This window comes from Eumetopias jubatus, unplaced genomic scaffold (genome assembly GCF_037043125.1).
Source record: "Eumetopias jubatus isolate StellerSeaLion01/CBP00866 unplaced genomic scaffold, mEumJub1_p1.0 scaffold_5, whole genome shotgun sequence".
Lineage (NCBI taxonomy): Eukaryota > Metazoa > Chordata > Mammalia > Carnivora > Otariidae > Eumetopias > Eumetopias jubatus.
The window spans coordinates 14607030-14622339 of NW_028274811.1; the positions used below are offsets into that span (position 1 = coordinate 14607030).

Here is a 15310-nt window from a genome sequence, read left to right on the forward strand (position 1 = left end):
CCCCTTCTCTTCCTGGAAACCACCTCCCTTTCTGAGGGTCAACTCTTGACACTTACTGAATATCTCCCAATTTTGCATTCCTGAGCTACAATCCCATCTCTCTGTCTCTTACCTTGGATGTCCTATGATTACTTTAAATTCAAACACTAAAATCAGTCTTGGCCTTACCCACCTAAAAAGGCTTGTCCTGCTATTTTCTCCCCATTTTTCACTACATTAGTAAAATGCCATTTCATGAGTCACCCAACTCTGTTAATCAGCAGCCTGTCTCTATTCCTACGCTTCTATGAGAAACTTTGAAAATCTCTTACCCCTTCTTCTCCAGGATGAAAATGTTCTAAGCAAACAAATGTACCATTTTAGACACCCAAGTTCATTATATACAGGAGAAAGAAACATGTAGAAATGCCATCCTATACTATTTTTTAATTTCATTTTTGAGAACACAAACTTGGTGAGATTGTTTTTCAGAACTATACACAGCAAAAGTGACTTTTTCATATATAGCAAAAAAACATTTCTTTTATCTACCTCAAGTTCTTAAGATTCAGGAAGCAAAAGACCCTATCTGCTGAAAATCCATTATTGATTCAGATAGATGTGCTTTAATTAAAGCACTGTTTACAACTTGGAGCACGTGCTCTCTCTGGATGCTTTTGATCTAAGAACTATAATCAAAAGCCTCTGCACTGAGAATATGGCAGTGTTCTTTCAGAACACAGGGAAAGAAAAGTACTCTGACCATTTGTAATTTCAGGCACAGAAATGAGGGTTTTTAGAATGCTGCTTACGGAATTTCCTTCTCAAAAAGGTTCTCTGTTTCTTTGCTATAAAGAAAAGGAAAAATCAACACATGAAGTCAATTCATCTCTGCTTTCTTCTATTTATTCAGAGCTCTGCCAGATTTTTTCTGTGGAATTAATTTTCTACCTGGTGTCTATACTTTTATTTTTTAAAAATCCTACCTGCAGCAATTGTGCCAAGTTATGTAGAGTTATATATAGAACACTTTTCAGGAATGATATTCTTCTTGGCTTTTTTCCTGTCTGATGTTCTTCTCTCTGCTGCTTCACATGTTAATATTTTCTGACAATTCAGGAAAATTGGAACTCTCTTGCTTGTTGGGCTGTAAGTTATTGCATATTAATCTTGGGATTCCAAGTGAAGAAACAGAATTAAAACTCAAACCCATTTAGGAAAAAAGAAAAGGTAGGGAAGATTTGGGGATCACATAATTGGGCAAGATAGGCATGATGCTGGACTGAACCAAGAGTTCGAGTGAGGTTGTCATGACATCCTCATCGTTCTGGTCAAAAATAGAACTAGCTCTACTTTTCTCTCTCCATTCTTCCCTAAAACACTCAATCATCATCTCTGGTCAGGGACCGTGGTCCTTTCTTTTAAAAAATGCAAGAGTTCTGGGGCGCCTGGGTGGCGGTTAAGTTGTGGCGGTTAACAGTCGGTTAAGAGTCTGCCTTCAGCTCAGGTCATGATCTCAGGGTCCTGGGATGAGCCCAGGGGGGGCCCCATGCTCAGTGGGGAGTCTGCTTGTCCCTCTCCCTCTGCCCCTTCCCCCCTCCTTGTGCTCTTTTTCTCTCACTCTCAAATAAAAAAAATCTTAAAAAAAAAAAATGCAAGTGTTCCCTGCTAGCTGCAGCAGAAAAATCCCAGAGAAGGATTCTGACTGACTCAGCTCGAGTCCATTCCTGAGTCAATTACTGTAGCCAGTGAACCTAAGGTGAGGCAGGACTGCCCAGTGATTAAGGGCACGTAATCTGGTGGGATTTTGTAGATTTCTGTCATCTACTTTGAATGTGCTTTCTGATGCTTGCCAAGTTTGTGATCCCATTGTCATGAGAACTGTCCCTGCCATTCCCCCCACTTTGGTGTAGGACCCTGGAGCCCAAGCATTGACCACGGAGAGGCAGTGAGGTTATGCTCACTTCTCATTTCATCCATCTCTCTCTAGCACCTATTTCTACTTCCCTAGGCAGAAGGGGTAAAAATAAGGATATGCTCTCAGTCCACTTCTTTCTAAATTTGGGATTATTTGTGAGGATTCTTATGATTTGTCTGTAACTTTCAAGGATTACTTCTTGGAGAGGCAAGTAAAGCCACACGAAGCCTGAGCAGAATCTTGGACTTGTGCAGGTGGGCATTTTTTTTTTTTTTGGTTTATCTCATGGGGTTGTGTTGCTTTCCTAATGTGGTTGTTGCTGACAAAAGTTTTACTGTTTTCAAATATATATTTATTAAGTATATATATAATGTATTTATTTAGTTTATATATATTGGTGGATGGTGCATGACCCAGCATTACTCTCCCATCTTTATGCAGAAATAGCCTCACTTATATTGCATAATTAAAGGGGCCACTTTAGTGCTTCTTACCTAGACACATATTGCTTCAAGGGTACTTGGCTATGTTGTCTGAGGCAGAAAAGAAGCTGGCAGTTTCTTTTGCTGGAAAATTTCATGTTCTGCCTCATCAGTTAGTCCATACCACATACATGATTGAGCGTAAGCATAGTTCCTGACAAGCTTCATTTATACTGTAATTGGGGAAAAACCTTTCTCCCCGCTCTGCACACACCTTCTGTTTTCTTTGCTTCCAGAATATTTTGGTGTTTTGTAGTTATTCCTTCCCACACTTGAGAAACATTCCCAACATTTTTGTTCGTTAATTTACCTTCCCTATCTCTTCTCACCTTTTCAGCTAGGGTGGCTCAGCAGGCATCCCAGTCATGGAGAAATCTTAAATATATATCACTAGGTGAAAGAAGCCAATCTGAAAAGGCTACACATTGTATCCTTCCAACTATATGACATTCTGAAGAAAACCAAAACCTGAGCCTTTGGCTCAGGTCATGATCCCAGGGTCCTCAGACTGAGTTCTGCATTGGGCTCCTTGCTCAGCAGGGAGCCTGCTTCTCTCTCTGCCTGTTGTTCCCCCTGTGTGCTCTAACAAGTACAAAAATAAAATCTTAAAAAAAAAAGATTCCTCCATGACTCATCATGGCTTAATACCTAATTTCTTTTTAGCACTGAATAATGTTCCATTGTCTGCATATACCACAGTTTATTTACCCATTTACTCATCAGTTATTCTATAACACATACATGATTGAGTGCAAGCATAGTTCCTGACAAGCTCTGTTTATACTCTAATTGGGGAAAAAAACTCTTTTTCCCCCTTCTGCATACATCTCTTTTCTTTGCTTCCAGAATATGTCGGTGTTCCTTCCTTGTTTTGGCAATTATAAGTAACATTGTTATAAACATTTATGTGCAGGATTTTATGTGGACATGAGTTTTCAACTCCTTTGGGTAAATACTAAGGAGCATGACTGCTGGATCATATGCAAGAGTATATTTTGTTTGTAAGAAACCACCGAACTATTTTCCACTGTGACTACCAATTTGCAGTCCCACCAACAATGAATGGAGTTCCTGTTGCTTCATATCCTCACCAGCATTTGGTGTTGTCAGTGTTTCAGATTTTAGCCATTCTAATAGATGCATAGTAATATCTCAGGTTGTTTGTTCTCTTATTGTTGAGTTTTAATAGTTTGTTGTATATTTTGGATAACAGTCCTTTTTTAGATTTTTTTTGCATATATTTTCCCCCAGTCTATGATTTGTCTTCTCATTCTGTTGATATGTCTTTCACAGAGCAAGCAAAAGTTTTTACTTTAATAAAGTCCACCTTATCCATTGTTTCTTTCATGGATCATGCCCTTGGTGTTGTATCTAAGAAGTAACATCGAACCCAAGGGCATCTGGGTTTTCTCTTATGTTATCTTCTAGGAATTTTATAGTTTTGTGTTTTATGCTTAGGTCTGTGATCCATTTTTGAGTTAGTTTTTGTTAAGGTTTTAGGTCTGTGTCAAGATTAATTTTTTGTACATGGTTGTCCAGTTTTTCTAGCACCATTTGTTGCAAAGACTATCTTTGCTTCACTGTATTGCCTTTGCTTCTTTGTCAAAGATCAGTTGACTATATTTATGTGGGTCTATTTCTGGGCTCTCTCTTCTGTTCCATTGATTTGTTTGTCTATTCTTTTGCCAATACCACATTGTCTGGATTACTGGAGCTTTATAGTAAGTCTTAAAATTGGCTAGTGTCAGTCCCCCAGCTTTTTTCTTCTCCTTCAATATTGTGTTTGCTGGTTGTGTGTCTTTTTCCTCACTATAAAACTAGAATCAATTTGCCAATATCCACAAAATCACTCGCTGGGATCTTGATTGCGATAGTCCCTTTTCTTTATTACTTTTCCAGAGTCCAGTGACCTCAGGTTGTTCCTGGATAAACAAAACTCCCTGCTGTTGTCTTGCTTCTCCTTTCTACACCTCCCCTTTTTTTCCCAAACAAAAGGTCCTACATATTTATTACTAAGTCAACCTATTAGTGCAGAAACATAAAAATAAAGAGAAGAGGCATACTCCCAATAAAACATGTCCAGCTGTCCAGATGGTAGTGATATTTTCAGTGATATAGTAAGATGTAAGTGATCTTGAAGCAGCCTAAGTGAGCACCATCTCATGTGTGATTCCTTAGAGACCTGAAAATGTTCTCCAAAGTCTCCTCTTGGAGTTGTACCTGATTCTACTACCAATTTTCATCCAAATCCATTGGAAAATCGGACAACTCCATTTTTGTTTCTTGGCCAGGAATTGTTTGATCCTGAAAGTCTTGTGAGAAGACACAGCAAAGGGTCAACTGCACATACCACAATGGCAGAGAAAGGGAGAGAGAGCAAAATTACATCTCCCGACTTCTACTTCCCCCTAATGAAAACTCCAATAGGCATAAGGAGAGTCATAGTCAGATGAAAGCCACAACTGAGGTATGTGTGTGACTTACTCATAATTTCAAGACTTTCCTAGTTAAGTATTTGCCTTTAACCAAGTGAATATCTACCTAATTGGAAGATTCTACCTTTTCCTTTTGTGTGTCTCTTCTCCCTCCATTCTTAATTCTTCTGCTCTGTTTGGGAAGAATGTGGAGGAAGAGCAGACTTCTGCCCCCACTGCTCTTACCCCTACTGTAGTGACCTTTGGAGATGACCCCTGCCTCCCCGCATCAACTCTCTTGTGTGTTGGAGAGAAGTGGCCTTCCCAGCAAAAAGTTGCATTCCTTGCAACTTGTTAATTTATTCTAATTTATTCATTTTGCCCCTCCCCCACACCAACCCCCATCTGAGCAGGGAGTACCGTGCCTCTTCCCTACAGCCTTCTGGTGTGGCCTGTCCAGGGAGAGGGCTTGGGTGCGGCCCAGTTGGAGGTTGATCTTGCTGTTAATGTTTCCTGTTCTTGTGTTTTTGTTCTCTGGCATTTGCTGAGAGAGAAAAGAAATGTGAGCAAAGCAGAAGGAGGTGGGAAATGAATCCAAACCCTAGTATGCCCGTTCCCACCCCACAACCTTTCCCTTAGTGGTAGCAAAGTATCAGGAGTCTCTTGGCTGGAGCTGTTTATCTTTCAACAAACTATGGTGTTTCTAGTTTGGGAGTGGGTCAAGGTAAGGAGGTCAGCTTTTCTTCCATCTTTAGGAAGGGGAAGAGAAAAGTATTTGGGGAAGATGGTTCTTTCTCCTGGAAAAATCACTGAAGAGCCAACTTAAAGAAGTCATCTCACCTTCCCTGTCTCCTCTCACATTGTCAGCAAGGAGGTTAAGTGGTAGACTCTGACTGAATTCACTTTGAGATTCAGGGGTCTTTGGAAAACACTTAAGAGGGCCTTTGCAGCCTACAAAGTCTGAGTTCCAATCCTTGGGTGGTGATATGATCCAAATCTAACATGACATTGGGCAGTATTTAGTCTCTTTTTAGATGTCTTCATTTGTAATATAGTGTTTGTTGCGATTTAAATGAAGTAAATAAAATACCTAAGAGAGTGTAGACTGGGTGTTTAAGGAACAGTAGCTTTTATAAATAACTGCCCTTTAAGTGCTTATGGGTAGAGAACTCTTCAGCTGAGCAAGTGAGTGTGAGCCAGGAGTCTTTAATGGCAATCTCCAAATTTTAGAGGTACTAGAATTAATGTTTCTATAGTAACAATATTACAAATGATGGCTAGGGTCCTATTTCATTGCTCAAATATCTATTTGGCCTGTAAAGACCGTGATAGATTTTGCTACAGCAAGGTTGCTGTTGCCAGTCCAGACAGGTTCCTGGGACAGTCAGTGTCTTAGATGCACAGACACCCTCATCTTATTTTTACCGAACAGTAAGTTCCAAATGCTTGTGTGAAATTCCAGCAACACAGTTCCCCTGATTCAGTCTTAGTTATAGGATGAGGGACTCTGTTTACTTCCAATCTCCCTCATCTACTGAGTGTTGGCAGCGGGGACCGAAGCCCCTATTGGTGGCTCCCGTGGCACAGGAACTGGGAGGACGGGGATTTATATTAATGAGTTTAGGATGAAGGTGGCGGGGAGGAGCATAATGACAAGGATTTCAGGAATCAGAGAGGGAAGAACAGGCATGAACACTTCTCGATCTGAGTGGGCGTCCTATATGCTCCTTTTTTCCCCCCCGGGTCTCAAACAGCTTGTTTGCTGTTCTTTACACTGTCACCACCCCCTGAGTCTAATTCAAGTCCCCCTTCCCCTTTGAGACTAGAACTTCTCCTGCATTGTTCAATGGTTAATTGTATTCAACTCTGCATTTGTGGTGTGAAAACAGCCATAGATAATACCTCAATGATTATGTATGGCTGTATCCCAATATAATTTTATTTATGGACATGTGACCTTTATGTAATTTTCACTTTTCATGAAATATTATTCTCCTATTGCTATTTTCAACCATTTAAAAATGTAAAAACCATGTTAGCTCAGGGCTGTATAAAACCAGACAGTAAGCAGGAGTCGCAGTGGAAGAAAAAAAGATAAATTACTAGCATTTAGCTGTTTCAATAAAACAGTTTATCTGCTATATATCAAACAGGTTGTTTAATGGGAAATTTAATAAAGTAGTAGGAGTATTTCTTATGAATAAGAAGTAAAGGAATACCCTGGATTTCCATTAGGTATCATAGTGCTATAGTTTTAGATAGACTAGAATGTCCTCAGAACATTTGTGGCAGTCTCAAGCATCCCTGGGAAGTTTGATTTGGACCGGGGTTTGATACCTTTTGGAAAACCTTAGAAAGAGTAACTATATGTTAAAAGGTTAGGTTTATTTAGTAACAATGATAATAATAATAACAGCTAACATCTATTGAACTCTATGTGCCAAACACTGTTCTTATTTAATCCTCATGATGATTATATGAAGAAAGTCTACTACTATCTCTTGCTTATATATAAGGAAAGTAAAGCACAGAGAGATTAAATAACCTAAGTGAGTGGTAAGGCTAGGATTCAAACTCAGGTAGTCTAACTCAAGGCTGAAGGAATTTAAGAAAAACTAACAGATGTCCTGAGTTGCAGGAATGAAAATGCCAAGCAAAATGTTGTTGATAGGTTAAACTTGCTGATTTTACAGATGAGGAAAATGAGTCTTAAAGTTCCAAGGTCACACAGCTAATGTGAGACCAGAAGTAGATCTCAGATTTCCTAACTACTAGGTCACTCAGTTTCTTTTATTCTGCTATACTGCATGCCCTTAAAAACCAAAAACTGGGCAGGATAGAATGAGTAAACACGTTGGGCCAGGTACAATTTATGTGGGACACAGAAAAAACTCCATTTAGAATCTAAAATATAAAATTAAAGCCACTCCGAATATGATTTGAAGATTAATAATTAAAACAGAAATTAAGTTGTAAGTATGTTAGACCTCAATAAAATAGTTTTTTTAAAAAACTAAGTTTTAAGTCCCTTATTTTTATAAAGAGACTGGGATAAATAATGGAATTCATTTACAACTTTCAAATAAAAAAACGGAGATGGCTCTTAAACTTGTTTTTAAAGTAACTTTTTATTGCAAAAAATTTTGGCAAAGGATAAAATTAATACTCCTCCCATCCAAGTATTGGTGTGAAGGTGTTTTTTTTTTTAACCACAAGAAAAGTATATAAAAATCAATTAAGCTATTTTTAGCAAACTACTTTTTTCAGGTGGAGAGTTCCTTATTTACATTCATCCGTTTCGCATTTATTCAACACCTACAGTGGAACAGTGACGGCGCTAGGGAGGACCGTCCGTATAAAATATAGGGAAGGAAACAGAAACATCTTTATCGATAATACCACAAAACTTGTGTCAAAATACACTGAGAGTATCTAGCAGTTGTAACTGTGACACTAATCATTTTGGAATCCTTAGGTTTTTGTTTGTGTGGGTTTTTTTGTTTTGTTTTTTTTTCCCGAAACAAACGCTCAACGTAGGGCTGGTGCAGTATTATTATCAGCACTACTTCAAAACCTATGTTCAGGACAACTGAGGTGAAAACACTTCATTTTAACACTTGTCGAGTATTTAAGTCTTTCAAAATCACCCTGTGTGGCGAGTCGGAAGGATGCGTAAGGCTGGAGAAAACTATCACGCCGGGACAGAGACCCTAGAAGGGTCGCGTCTATTTGGAGTCCCCAAGGGCCGCCTGGGGGAGCGGTGCTTGTTGGGACTTGTAGTCTCTACTAGGACGGAGGACATTGCACCTCCATTTATAATGCATTTCTCCCTTTCCAGCTTTCTGGCCCGACGGATTAAGCCCTAACCTAAAGCATAATTCGACTACTTCTTACCTCATTCTAGACTCATTGTGTTTCTGCTGGGGTCCTTCTGTGCAGCGCTCAAACCCACAGACTCTCTCACCAGTCTCAAAGCGACTGGCCTGTCCTCAGTGGTGGGCGGGGCCCTAGGTGGACTAGAGCTCGGGATTGGCCAGCATCTGACTAGACGAGGCGTTTTCTTATCCACTTGCTGATCTGTAAACTGTGGTGAAAAAGTGAGTCCTTTACCGCAGTACCCCTCTTCGCCGCGGGAAGTCTCGCGATATTTCGGCTGGGGCCCTAGCGACGCGTAGCGAGCGGCAAAGGCCAGTGGGGGTGGCGGGCACCGGAGCCGGGAAGGGACAGGTCAGGCAGGGAAGGCTTGCGCGTGCTGCCTGCGCCACTGGGGCTCCGCCTGGACCAGCCACCCGGAGCCGAGAAGAAGTGTGTGGACTGCGCGGCCCTCCTCGAGGCAGTCGGCCTCGGGTCTCGGCCCTTGAGTCCACCTGGAGCTTCACCTGGGCCCCCGCGGGCTGTGACAGGTGCGCGGAGGAGCGCAGCGCTGCGCGCTCTCCGCGGCCCGCCCCCTCCGGGCCTTGCCCGCCAGGGCTCGGGATGAACTGCGGGCCCCAGCTGAGCGGCTCCTGGCGCCTATCGCTGCCGCCGTCGCCGCCCCACAGCGGCCGCCGCCCCTGAGGGAAGGAGGGAGGGAAGCGGTAGCTGACCCTGGGCATGAGCCGGACGCGGCGTCCGTTGCTGGACTAAGGCGCAGACATGAACCTGCACCAGGTGCTGACCGGGGCTGTGAACCCTGGCGACCACTGCTTCTCCGTGGGCAGCGTCGGCGACCAGCGCTTCACGGTGAGTGAGGGAGGCTCCCGCGTCGCCCGTGGCAGGTCCGCGCCCCTGAGTCAGCCGGGATCGGCCCAGAATCACGAATCACGGGGCCGAGGCCAAGAACGCTTGGTCGCCCGCACTGGGGTCCCCAGGTCCCCCACGAAGGTCCCCGCCCCTAGGCCCGGGAGGACCTGGCTTTTGAGAGCGAAGGAGGTAGAAACATGTTCGTCATCAAGGCACTGAGTCGGAAGTTAAAATGTTTGGTAGGATTTTTTTTTTAAAGTTTCTAGTCTGACGTCCTTGGACTGGGATGGTTTATCAAAATCGTTTACCCAGAAATAATTGTTGTAATGTGTATGGGGGCTTTTCGTAGGCTTAAGTTGTCAAATGTAGAAACAGTTGGGATTGGTTTAATTTCTTTATACTAATTTAAGATCAAGCATCTTTGTAATTAAAAGATTACAGATTGTTTTAAGACAATTACTGATTGTTTGCTCTCAATATCTAGCGCCGAGTAATACAGTGAAAACAGTGTTTTCATTTACTTTTCTTCATATTCACCGGGGAATAACTTTAGAAAGGAAAAAATATTTTTCGTAAGTAATTCACTTTTGTCGTCCTTTGAATTCCATATGTAACAGTTTAGAAATCCTGGGGAACTTTTTGTTTATTTTAGATTGCTCACGTTAATTACTAAAAGTTACATTACAGTTTTTCAGTAAAACTCCTCTGGTGTGTAGTGGTAGTTCCAGGTTAAGATTTACTGAATATTGCTCGTTTTTCATTGGTCTTCCTCAGATATTGGAAGGAAGAAGGCCCCAAACTTCTGGCTACTTAGCAGTGTAGTGGCATTTTCTGCTTTAACTATAGTTTTTAATAATGATAATAATAATTTAATGTATATATAATAAATATAAATAATTTCAGACTGTAAGTAAGTACCACCCCCACTGGCCTTTGAATTCCTTTGTCTAAACATATTTATAATGCAGAGGATATTTGCTACAACTTGTGTTGTTATCTCTTAGTTATGATTAAAAGTAAAACTTAATTTTAGGTAAGCAAATGAAACAAAGTAAACAGCTTCACAGATCCCCCAGGTTTTCTTCTCTTTTACTTATGAATTATTTTGTGGTCTTTGTCAGTCAGAATAAATCTTAGGTTAAATAAAGTAATTATTTAACATCGTATAGGAATTCCATACCTGAACTGTGCTTTTAGATCTGTGACAACTAAGTATTTCGCTCTCAGAGAGCGTCTGTACCTCCACTCTGGAGAGATTCATGCACACCTTAGCTTACATTTGACGCTAGCAATTTTGAGATTCTGATGCTAGATGTTAATCTAGCCTGAATACTCAGGGGAAGAGTGAACTCTGAGGGCCTCAGGGAGCTACTACAAACTCCCTATAGCTGGACACTGCTCTCTGCTCTTGCTATTAAAGATGGAAGAAATGGAAGAAATAAGCAGCATCCCAAGGGGGTTTTCCTAGTGGGAGATTATAGGATGGTAATATCTCCTAAAGTTATGAGTGCTTTCTCCAATGTGAATTCTAACAACTTTTTCTAAGAAGGCTTTCGGGATCTATGCCATAGTGTGAACTTCAAAGTACATACAATATACTGGCCCATTTATACACTTGGATGACCCCTCTAAATGTATATAAAACCTTGGTGAATGTCTCCATGTTATTTTATTTTATTTATTTATTTTAGATTTTATTTATTCGAGACAGAAAGAGCGAGCGAGCGAGCGCACATGAGAGCGGGGAGGGTCAGAGGGGGAAGCACACTCCCTGCTGAGCAGGGAGCCGGATGCGGGACTCGATCCCGGGACTCGATCCCGGGACTCCAGGATCATGACCTGAGCCGAAGGCAGTCGCTTAACCACCTGAGCCACCCAGGTGCCCCCCATGTTATTTTAAAGAAGAGATGAGCTAATATACCAGAGACTATATGCGGTTATTCTACACCATAACGTTGCTTCTTCTGCGACCTTATTTTAAAATCTATTTCCATTGACCAGATTTTTTTTTTTAAGATTTATTTACCTCTCAGAGTGAGAGAGCGCGAGAGAGCTGCGCGTGCAGGGGGCAGGGGCATAAGGAGAGGGAGTGAGAGTCTTAAGCAGACTCCGCCCTGAGCGCGGAGCTAGGGGGTGGGGGCGGTGGGACTCAGTCTGTCCACCCGGAGCTTGCGCCACCCAGGTGCCCCTCCGGAGACCAGACGTGAATCTTCTACCAAGCCTACTGCAGATTTCTCCCAGATCTCAGGAAGGATTCTAGTAAATTAAAGTAAATTTTTCATTTCTTTAGTATAGAGAGATCCTAGTTCTCTAATTTGGGTGGTAGTTTAAGGATTAACAATCATCTTCTTACTTTGTACCCAATCCATCCTTGGCACTTTAACATTAAGTTGCTAATTTTATAACAAAACAAGTTTCTTGCCTTTAGTTTCCTCAACACCATATACATCTTAAATTTATCTCTCTTGAAATTGCCTGGTTTGGGGGCGCCTGGGTGACTCAGTCGTTAAGCGTCTGCCTTCGGCTCAGGTCATGATCCCAGGGTCCTGGGATCGAGCCCCGCATCGGGCTCCCGGCTTGGCGGGAAGCCTGCTTCTCCCTCTCCCACTCCCCCTGCTTGTGTTCCCTCTCTCGCTGTGTCTCTCTCTGTCAAATAAATAAATAAAGTCTTAAAAAAAAAAAAAGAAATTGCCTGTTTTTTTATGTTAAAAAGCAGATCTATTTATTGTTTACTCCCTGAATTCTGTTTTTAATCTCTTCTGATTTTTGACTTCTTTGATAGGAAGATAGCAAACATTAATGGTAGATTGTAAGTACAGAATTAAAAAAAAAATCTCTAGATTTCAGTTTGAATTCAGGGAGGGATATGAGATCTTCCTCTTGGAGACCCCTTTGCAAAATGATTTTATTTCTCCTGGTACTTCATGCCTTTTGTGAAGACATCCTGTGTTTGCAATTCCTCCCTTCTCATGTTTGCTGGTAACTTACCTGTTGTTTTGAAAGATTAAAAGAGATGAGATCCTCTTTTCCAAAGGAAGTCTGACAGGTTTTAAATGGAAATGAAATTGAATGCCAGCTCTCATGGATTCTAGATTTTAAAATACGTACTTACTAATACAATTTGTTTGTCTAAGTATTAGATAACACTTTTACTACTTAAGCTGGCATGAAATATTTTGACTTCCCTGTTAGTATGAGAACTCACAGTAGGCAGTGACCATATCTCTTATCCTGTCAAGGCACTTTATTTGTACTTTCATTATATCATTAACCAGTATTGCCTTGTGTCTCCCGTGGTTTCATTATGACCATCTAGAACAGTGATTAAGGTATTGGTGACTCCTGTTAATAGAGTTATTACTTGGATTTGATTTCCAGCCTCATCCCTTATAGTTAGTTGTACATCTATGAGTAAGTTCTTTTAAATTCCTTTTTTTCTCATCTGTAAAATGGGGCCAAAGTGGTACCTATTCATTGGGTTGTTACATGAAAATGTGCTAAGTTCTAAGTTCATTGTTTAATATATGTAAACCCCTCAAAAATGTCAATTATAAAAATTAAAGTTTTACTCATTCTAATCCTTGGCACATAAATACTGGTTGAATTGAAGAATAGTAGTTAAAGAAGCCTTACTGAAATATAATTAAAAGTCTCTGTGTTTTAAAATAGCTTTAATAATTTAGATTTGAGTCCAAATAAAATACTTCTCTATTAAATTTCCTTTAAACTTTTTTCACTTGTTGTACATTTTATCCTCAATATCAGGTGAGCAACGGTTTTCCTGTACACTAAGCAAAAATTCTTTATTTTTTCTTTCTTTACCTGAATGCTTCCCTGTCTTTTTTCCTTGTTAATTTCCTACATTTTTAGAGTGAAAATATGAGAGTAAACTGGTCCTGATCTGTTGACAACTTTTGTTTTTAGAATAAAAAATATTTTGTTTATGAAAGACAAATAGTTAAAAAGAGGCACACTTAATTTGAATCTAGATTTTCTAGTATTCCTGTGCATACTGATGACATATGTGCTTTAATATACAATAGATTTTTTTTCTTTTCATTTCATACTTTATAGTTAGTGTTGAAATGAAATGGAAAGGGAGTTAATTTATAAGAGACAGACTATGTTAATATTTAGGACTTCCTGTCTCTAGTTTGGAATTTAAACATCTTTGCTATAGGAGAGAGAGAGCGAACATGTTAGAGCTCCAGGCTCCCTTTTTTTGTATTAGCCCAGTGTTCACAGCCAGGGGACCCAGATTAGAAGTCAAAAGACTGACTGCAGCTATCTGGTTGTTGGTAGAGAAATGGAGGCTGAATTAGCATTCTTTCTCCTCTTTCTGTCATGGTAAGCATCCTTTAGTTTAGCTTTTTGTTTTGTTCACTCTAGGGAAACTTTTATAGGTGGGAGAATAGAAAGGGGTTTTTTGGTTGTCTGGTTTTTTTTGGAGGGGGCTTATGGGTCTTTGTAAGTGGAGAGAATACAGGAGGGGAAAGTTTGATACTATTTATCAAATCTGGAAAAAAGATTTTTGTGGTTCTCATATGCCATCACCAGTACATTAGACTTCTTTTTAAAAAGTGGCCTATTTTAAAATGCTATGTTTTAAATAGTATTAAGGTACCTTTAAGATTATTGAAGCAATACTAAATTTTAACATTATATGTTTAAAAATGAGAAAAATGTTAATTACAACATTTTACAATTCAAGTCATTTAACCAGGAATTATACCAGGAAGAAATTCCTTGGAGTATTTACCTGGTATGGTTGGTTAAAACAGAACAGTGAAAACAAGAAATCCAGGTGTTTTACAGACATCACAATACTTCCAAGTTCGAATATGAGCTGTTACAGCCTTGGGTAATTTTTGAAATTTAGAATATTTGAGAAGGTTTTCTGTCACAATTTCAAGTAAAAAATCATGATTATATGCTTGATAGCACATACATGAATTCAGGTCTTCCTGTGCATCTTGTTTAGTCTCAAAATTAGTAAACCTAATATTACAGGTACCTAATAAAAGAATTTTCACTTGTTAATTTCGTTGTCATTGGTTAGTAATAGATTGTTCTGATTACAGATCTCTTGACAGAAGCAGCTAATGTATCAATGATCAGTAAATGCACATTAATTTTGAGTACCAAATAGCATGGTAGTTTATTTGATAAGATAAATCAGTGCTGTTCTTACTGTTTTGATAATGTTATACAATATAGTCAGGACACCTTGAAGGCAGATTTTGAGAATTTATTTTAGAAAAATCTGTCAAACTAGTTTTAGATTTGGGTTTAGAAATACTATGTATCATATTACTTCTTACGTTTTTATTTAAACCACATTGATGGATTATATAAAGAATTCAGTGGTACATACTTGGCCACTTTAAAGCTGTTTTCCCTGTTTTTTGTGGGGAGAGTGCTTGGTATACTTCCATGCTTTTTACCTCATCATGTTGTATAACCTACAGAGAAGATTGAATTAATTTTAATAGTCTTCTAGAACTATGCATAAGAAGATGTGTCTATTTTAAGTGGTTTTTGAATGATACTCAGATTGGATTATCTGTATAGATTTATGTCTTTTTTTCCCAGCTTTATTGAGATATAATTGACATATATCATTGTTTAAGGTGTACATTGTGATGATTTGATACATGCATATGCTGCGAATGTTTATCACAGTAAGGCCAGTTAACATACCCTTTACTTTGCATCATTACTGTTTTGTTATTATGGTGAGAACATTAAAGCTTTACTCTTAGAGCAACTTTCAAGTATATAATACAATATTGTTA

At 39.7% G+C, this 15310-nt stretch overlaps 1 protein-coding gene across 3 annotated transcripts in view; it reads left to right on the forward strand.

The window, feature by feature from the left end:
* Positions 1-8988: 8988 nt before the first annotated feature.
* Positions 8989-15310, forward strand: part of DMXL1 (Dmx like 1) — a 127889-nt gene continuing 121567 nt past the window's right edge. For all 3 annotated transcript variants that reach the window (XM_088023239.1, XM_028103551.2, XM_028103552.2), the window contains exon 1: positions 8989-9515. In XM_088023239.1, the coding sequence (XP_087879365.1) occupies positions 9429-9515 (87 nt within the window). In that variant the 5' untranslated portion in view covers positions 8989-9428. The remainder of the gene's footprint in view (positions 9516-15310) is intronic.